This window comes from Oryzias melastigma, linkage group LG24, assembly GCF_002922805.2.
Source record: "Oryzias melastigma strain HK-1 linkage group LG24, ASM292280v2, whole genome shotgun sequence".
Lineage (NCBI taxonomy): Eukaryota > Metazoa > Chordata > Actinopteri > Beloniformes > Adrianichthyidae > Oryzias > Oryzias melastigma.
Window position 1 is genome coordinate 23,611,219 of NC_050535.1, and position 8,111 is coordinate 23,619,329.

Below are 8,111 nucleotides of genomic sequence, written 5' to 3' on the forward strand. Positions count from 1 at the left end.
AGAAGGCCCCGGTTCGACTCCCGGCTGGGACCTTTCTGTGTGGAGTTTGCATGTTCTCCCCGTTCCCCGAAAGGGAAAAAAAACTGTCAAGAAGATGAATAACATTTTATTTTTAAACGTTTGTGGTGTTTCTTAGCCAGAAGTTAAAAAATCCAACTTTCTAAAATTCAAACACAGCAAATTAATTTTATTTTTTTAACCTCGAGGGACACTTAAAACAGTGAAATTTGTCAAAATGTTTAGTTCCCGATTATCCAACCACTATGACTACTGAGCTTTGGAGGCTCTCAGAGTGAGACATTATTTTACTTTACAGTTACTAAAGTAAAAGCTTTGAAGTTTTCTTTAACCATTGAGCCAAAATGGAGAGGTAGAGACAGACGTGGCTCTGGAGCGCTGCAGGTTGCAGACCCCTGGTTCAGAAGATAGATGCATGAATATGCTAACTTGACCTCAATTATGTTTTTAAACAAAAGGGATAAACGGAGACCCTGAGGTCTTTGTTGTTTCACACAGATCTGGACTCCACACAGAGCCAACGGTCAACATGTACTCCACAACTGTTTTCTCAGTCCCACAGTGGACTGTTGGAGCATGAGTGGGGTCACCTCAGGGTTATGGATACATCTACAGCCATTCAGCCACTATGTTAGAGTTTCTGATCAAAGGAATCTGATAAAATCTCAAGAATTGAGGGATAAAAAAGTGTAGCGTTATTTCAGACAAGCTTTCCGGGACACCCACGCCACAGCTACCAGGACATGTTTCCCATGATTCCCAACAAGGTAATGCTGATGTGACGTCTTTTCTGCTGCAGAACGCTGTCTGTTTGTGTGTCCGTCTGCGACACCGTCTGCGTCACCTCACTCTGATCAAGGGCAGTTTTACCTCGCTAACATTGCGGTGGACCTTTTGCAGTCTCGCTGTTTGGTGGATTTTTTTTAAGTGCGACTTTGCTGTTAATCTTATCAATCAATCTCCTCTGTGCTGTTTTTCAGGCAGCTTGACAGCGTTACATAAATCTTCATCTTGATTAGATCCTTGTTTTCATCCTAATACTAGAATTATTTTTCTATGAAAGTTTGAAAAGTGAAAAAAATGAAATAAAAGTGTGAAAATATTCATGTCTGAGAAAAGTGTAGAAAATGTTTAGTAAGTCCTCTCTGTCACATCATGGGAAACATCTCCCCGTAGCCAATCAGCTCAAAGCCCCGCCCCCATGTAGAATTAGGATCAGCAAGGCAGCGAAAACTTAAACATTTGGATTGAAACTGAAAACAGAAAGTGAAGTTTCAGAAAAGTAGAGAAAAAAAGTTGAAAATTCAAAACAGCAGCTGTTACTAATGGATAGATTATTTTTCAATTGGTAATTTTTCATTTGTTTTTTTTATTCAAGTTTTCAGTATTTTTGTTTTCAGATTTATAATATATTGTTGACATTTTGAAGTTTTATTTCAAGTTTTCAATTTTTATTTTCAAATTTTCAAAATTTTTTTGCAAACTTACAATGTCTAGTTTTCAATGAAAAAATAAATGAGTTACAATTCTATTTTTAAAATTTTTAATCTGTTCTTTTGTTCACTTTAAGCTGATCCTGATTTGACCCCATAGGAGAGCAGCAACCTGGTCTCCATTAGTCCCGCTCCCTTTGTCCCTAATGCATCCAAACTCGGTCGTTGTCTTTACACTAAAGGTGTATAAAAAGATCAGCTAGATCAGCTATCCTTCATAAGACCATCAGCTAGCTTTGTGGAGCATTCCACAAACCACTGAAGAACTCTACAAGAAAAATGCACTCTGACAGAAAGGTTTTCCCACCGTCGTTTCCTCTCAAGGCATCTTCACAGCAGATCTCTTACATTTCCGTTGCCGTCATCTCCTGAACGTGGGGCTGAATCGGCCCAGTGTGCCGCGAAACATCATTCAACAAGCAGCAGAAAAACAGGAGCTCTCCAAGAACACGGCGGAGGCCCAGAACGAAGCCGAGCCATTCTGTCCTGCTGTCAGGAACAAAAACTGCCAGATGTGTGCACTCATGTGTGCACGCATGTGTGCACGCATGTGTGCATGTGTGGCAGATTTTTCACTGTAAGATAGATGTTTCTCTCTAAGTCAAACCACAAAGTGCACAAAGGCAGCTTGTAGTGGCCATCACTGACTAACTGTTACACATCCTCCTGAAAACGGAGCTCAGAGTTCAGTGGAAACGAGAAAATACAAAAAGCCTCACAGCTAATGTGAGGGGAGTTTTCTGGAGGCCTTAGAAGGTTCTGGAAGCCGTCAGATCAGTACAGAGTTCAGGATCGTCAGCTCACCTGGTTCCTGAAATTCTCTGAACTGTCCTGCTCACATCTGAGGATTTCATTTCCTCTCCCTGGGGGCGGTGGGGGAGGGCATGCTCCGAAAACAGCTGCTAAACATATTTCCTGAGGTAAAGACTTATCAGCTCACAAGCATTTTCAGCAGAGTTCTGCCCATGAGGACAGAGGAAAAGCCCGTGTGTGTCTGATGGAACGGAGGTGGAGGGTTTATGTGAGCAGATGCTCCATCAGGAACGATCTGCAGACGCTGCCTCTGTCTTTTCAGTGGAGTTACAGTCACAAAGGGGACAGGTCTGTTTGAAAGAATTAAAGAAAGAATGCTCTCCTATGTTATTTCCATAAATCCTAGTGATAAAATAATAAAAGACACAAAATCTACCAACTAGGCTGCGCCGCCATCCTCTCCATGTAGTCCTTGGTCAGGTGGAGGGCCCCGGCCCGATGCGGATACAGCAGGCAGAACATGGACAGCACGCCCAGGTTGTTCCCATACACCTCGTTCCAGCGGGCGCTGAACTCCACGGGGCTCCAGGGGGGCAGGTACTCCTCTGGGTGCTCCAGCATGGCTTCCCCAGCCTCACGGATTCTCCGGGCCATGTCCCGGTGACTTCCCGCCGCGGCGTACTGCAGCTTCTCCACGTCGCCTCTACCAAAGTACAGCATGGGATGACCATCATAGTTGCCTCCCATGAAGGAAATCCCCCCGCTGGGGTCCACTTCTGCCGGGGAAGCTGGAGCAAGCAGGGCCCACAGTATGAAGAAGACTGAGGGCGCCCCACGGGTGTGGGCTCTCATGGTCTCATCTGAGATGGGGCTGCAGCATTTCCAGAGTTCAGCTGGAAAGAAAAAGGGAGAGAGGAGGGTTTGGAAAAGGATTTGAAGGAGGCAGTTGCTTTTCTGCCCTGTCTTTTCTTACAGAAACCCCACATTCCTCCAATAATTCGAAGCAGCTGTGGGCCTGATGATGCAGCATTCCACGCTGATGCAGGCCATTGGGGAGTGATGGAGCCAGCTCCAGCTCCCATTTCTACCACACTGAAGAAAACTCTAGATTTTATGAATGATTCCTGTGTAGTTTCACATTTTGATCAGACACAAGCAGCAGGTTTGAATGTGATGGAGAGACTTGTTTTTATTAAAAAATATTTAATATTTAATACTGTGACCTTTGCCCTGAAAAAAAGAAGCCAATGAATAAATTAGAAAAGTTGCATTAACTGCGATAATGTTAGTCTGAATATTTTTTTTCTGAAGATGCAGACGAAGTGACTAATTGCAGAAGGGATTTGCTGGACATACTAAAGCTATTTTCATGCTTCTAAAACTGCTAAAGCACTTAAAGCTGCAGATATTGCATTAAGTGCACAAAGAATTTGAAGAATTTCTTGAAAAATATCTGTAAAATGTAAAAATGTGTAAAGTTATGGGCTCAGAATTAGCTCAAAACCTCAATAGATGCTAAATTAGCCAGAAATTTGAGCATTTTGCTATGTTTGCTCAGGTCTGAAAAAGCCCGAAACCCCTCAGTAGACGACGAATTAGCTAAAAAGCTAGCATATTGCTAAAATGCTAGATTAATTCAGAATTTGCCGGAAAAAAACCTCATTAGATACTAAATTATCTAAAAATGTTAGCATCTTGCTATAAGCTGAACTCAAAATTAGCTTTAAAAACCTCATCAGTATTAATGTCTTCAGCTTGCTGAACATTTTGATAAGAGTATTGTAAAGTTTTTAAGGTGCAAAAAAAATTAAGAGAAATTGAAGAAAAAAAAATCATAAAAATTCTGTAATATTGTAAAAAAAAATACTTAATATTTCAAAATTTGCATGAAATTTAACAATACCACAAGCACAAGCATACCTTTCCTGAAGATGTGAATGCTTTTAATTGCATGATTTGCATAAGTTGCAGACATTTGAAGAATTCCCATTTATTTCAATGAGGATTAAAAAAAAGGCATAATTTGCATTAAATTGTCAAAACCACAGTTTGTGAATACCAAAAATACAAGCTACAAATAACCCGTAGCATAGTGGTAGTAAAAAAAAAATCTGCTGTTAATGCCAGAAAAATGTGCTACATTTACAATGAAACATCTAAAATTAACACACACACACACACACACCCCTACCCTGCATAAATATTTAACTCCAAAAAGATCCAGCCATGGTCTGACAAAAAGCTGGATGATGCAGCACCATAGTCCCGCTAAAAATCAAGCAGACGGGAGAGACAGATCCGGGTTCTGGAGCCGGGCTGCTGCAACAGCGTTCCCTTGGGATTTGAAGGAGGTGGAAGCTGACTGCTCAAGCTGAGCCGTGAACTGATTCAACTCCTGGAGGACCATCGACCTCATGAGGAGGCGCATTCCTCTGTGCTCAACATGGAGGGGGGGCCCTGTCCAGACCTTCAGGAAGACTTCCAACACCAAGGCTCTGACTGTGGGCGACTTTTCTGTGGAAGAATCTCCTCAAAGGAGAAGAGGAACTTTATTTATTTATTTTTTTTCCTACCATCTTCTGGCTTGTTTGAAACCCTTTTTTAGTCAACTATCCTCTAACCAAATCAGCTTAGTGTTTTATGAAGAAAGAATAAGCCTTGGTCACATTAAAACTACAGTCAAGAAATGAAATAAAAGGTTTTGGAAAAAGATTAGCAAGATTAAAACAAAAGAAAAGAAGGTGCATAAAACACTTTGTTCTTGAAAAAATAACACTGAACCATATTTATCACACAACCTTCCAAACAAGAGGATGTTTTATACATCTAAAAACCTAAATTTTACCGTATTGTAAATAAAACAAATTTATTGAGGATTTTTAAGCTGGACGTGAAAACCGAACATTTATGAACGTATGTAGGCTACATATGTTTTTAAACTAAGATTTCATTTTCATTTTGTTTCAAAACCACTGATCTAGAAAAGGTGAATTCTATTCTATTCATGGTGGGTGTAATGAGCAAAGTTTACAAACTATTTTTTTCTTTTTTTCCAATAATCTTTAGCCTAAAGTTAAAAAAAGAAAGGAGATATGAAAAATGTAACAAAAACCTCTTACTGAACTGAGAACTGAATAATTCCTATTACCCTGCAAAAAGAAGAAGCCAATGAACAAACAAACTACAAACAGCACGTGGTAAACAGTAGTAATATAGATAGTAAGTCCTTTCGACTCAATGCCTTTGATATAAGACATAAAATACTACCCTGATGGGAGACATTTCATTGAACTAAAACTAATTTCTTCTAAGAAATTAATATTCTAAATCTTGTGATTTGTTAGGTTGTAATAATCATAATGAATCTGTAAAACATTTGTTAAAAGGCTGTGCTTCTTTTTTTCAAATACAGCAGGGAAAATAAGTATTTGACACATAAGCATTTTTATCAGTAAGTGGATTTTTAAATGGCCTGCTGGCACTAAACTTCCACCAGGTGCTGCCATCAAGTCAAAGAATGAATTCTTACAAATAAATCAAGACATTTAAGATTAAAGTTGAGTTACAATAATTAAAGTGAGATGACACGGAAGAAAAGTTGAACATAAGGAAATAAGGCTTAAACTGGGAAAGAAAGGTCAGAGAACACCTGAAATCTGTCTGTACTGAGACAGAAACCCCGCCCCCATCAGTACCAAGGGAGCTACAGAACCTCGTCATCACCCAGGAGGCTCACAGGAAAGACCTCGACATGGGTACCAGCAAAGGACTCTCATCGGATCTTAATAAACAGAGTTTCAAACTCAATCGCACAAGGGGCAAAACCAAAACACACCTTAGGTCGCGGGCCGAACAGGATAAACATTTATTGAACACTCTAAAACTGCGTTAGCCAAAACAACTAGCGTGTACATATTAGCTTAACTCCAAAGCAGCCTAAAAACTTTAAAAATCATAAATTGGCCAAAATAGCTAGCATGTAGCTAAAATATTAGCTAAATTCCAAAATGGCCTAAAAGATGAACAATAAAAAGGCAGGAATATTATTCCAGAATAAAATCCACTTAAATATCTTTCAATATTTTACTCTCCATAAAAATATATTTTGTCAAAATTATACAAGTTAGAAATGAGCACAAGATAACATCAGACCATTATTAACAATAAAATAAAATGATCTGGAGGGCCGGACAGAATTGCACGAAGGGCCGGATCCGGCCCGCGGGCCTTGACTTTGACACGTCGATTAAAGGCATTCTGATGGGAATGGTCACAGGTGTGTTTCCAGAATGCTGACTGTTCCTGTGAGCTCTGTGGGGCTATTATCCAGAAATGGAAACATCATCTGTACACCATAAAACACCCATGATCAGGTTCCAGTTTCTTGAATGGCCCCGTCTATCGTCTGACCTTAATACCATAGAAAATCAGTTTAGAGAACTAAAGATCAAAGTTCATCAGAGGCCCAAGGACCTTAATACGAGACTGTTTGTGTAGAAGAATGGTCCAGAATATCTCCTGAGCAATGCAGACAACTGGTCTATTTATACTAGAGGCTGTAATAACCAACAAAGGCTTTTCTAGTAAAGTCTGTTCAATATCTATTCCTGTCATTTCACTTAAATATCCTGATTTCCACTTAAAAATTCACTTACTGATAAAAATGCTGCTGTATGAAATATGCTGCATTTCTGAAGGTCTCTCAGACACCAGCAGTTGTGGATCTGGTAGGCGTAATCTTTCTCAGAAGGACAGGGCAGGAATTTGTTCACCTCAGGGATGAGGTCACAGGAGTGTCAGACTCCATCATGCTGAGTTTCTATTAACCCTTTCCCTACCAGCTGCTGACTACATGAGTCAGGCGTGTTTTGGCTATTAGAATACAGGTTTGTTAGAAAACTTGACGGGACACTTGCCCTCAAGGCCTGTAGTTTGAAACCTTTACACACACTCACGCGCCACTGTATTTGGCGCATCTGTCCAACTACTCAATGCATTTAGACATGTAGACATGGTCAAGACGATCTGCTGATTCTGAGCATCAGAATGGGGACAAAGGTGATTGAAAGACTTTGAATGTGACATGATTGTTGGTGTCAGACGGGCTGGTCTGAGTATAGCGGCATTATTGATCCAACAGGTGTGTATGCTAGTGGTACACACGTGGAGCACGTGACTAACATGTTTATCAAAGAAAAGTTCAGGAAATTTGAATAAAAAGAGGTGGGAAGAAATATGGATGCAGATACTGTAAAATAATGAACAATAAACAATGATTAACAGGCTGAACATTAATATGATGCCTCAAAAATAAAAAATTATCTGACATAAATGTAAAATGATTTAAAAGGCAGCATTTAAAATTTTTATTTCCACATTTTTTGTTCTTTGAAGTGAGAAGGCCATTTGATATTCTCTGCATTTTAGTCCCAAGTTGGAGCTTTGTTTATTTTTTTTACCTAAAAATATATATTATTATTGTAAAAACACATTCCTATTTATTGTTAGTTTATTTTAATGTTGTATATGGTGTTAAATTAACATATTGTATTTTAAATTGTTTTAAAAGAAGGTTTTGAAGGAAATAAACAGATATATTTATTTTTAAAAATAGTTATACATCATAGAGGTTACAGAGGTAATAAAATGATTATTGCAATGTTTGTCAAAATCGAAATACATCGGTATCGTGAGCCACGTATTGTGAATCGTATTGTGATGTAACCATAGACTGTAAAAATAATGGACTGAGCGAGCCTTGAGGTCCCCCATTGGAAATGCATTACTTCCTCTCCTCGCGAAAGTAGGCCGCCGCTTTCACCATCAATTCCTGAAACGGATACCGCC

General features: G+C 39.4%; 1 protein-coding gene across 1 annotated transcript in view; it reads right to left on the bottom strand.

Annotated features, from left to right (window-relative positions):
• The window catches only part of dse (dermatan sulfate epimerase), a gene marked incomplete at its 5' end in the record, with an annotated part of 17,880 nt that extends 14,723 nt beyond the window's left edge, over positions 1 to 3,157 (bottom strand). Inside the window, 1 exon segment of the mRNA XM_024291784.2 lies at positions 2,701 to 3,157. Within this exon segment, the coding sequence (XP_024147552.2) occupies positions 2,701 to 3,116 (416 nt within the window).
• Between the last annotated feature and the right edge of the window lie 4,954 nt (positions 3,158 to 8,111).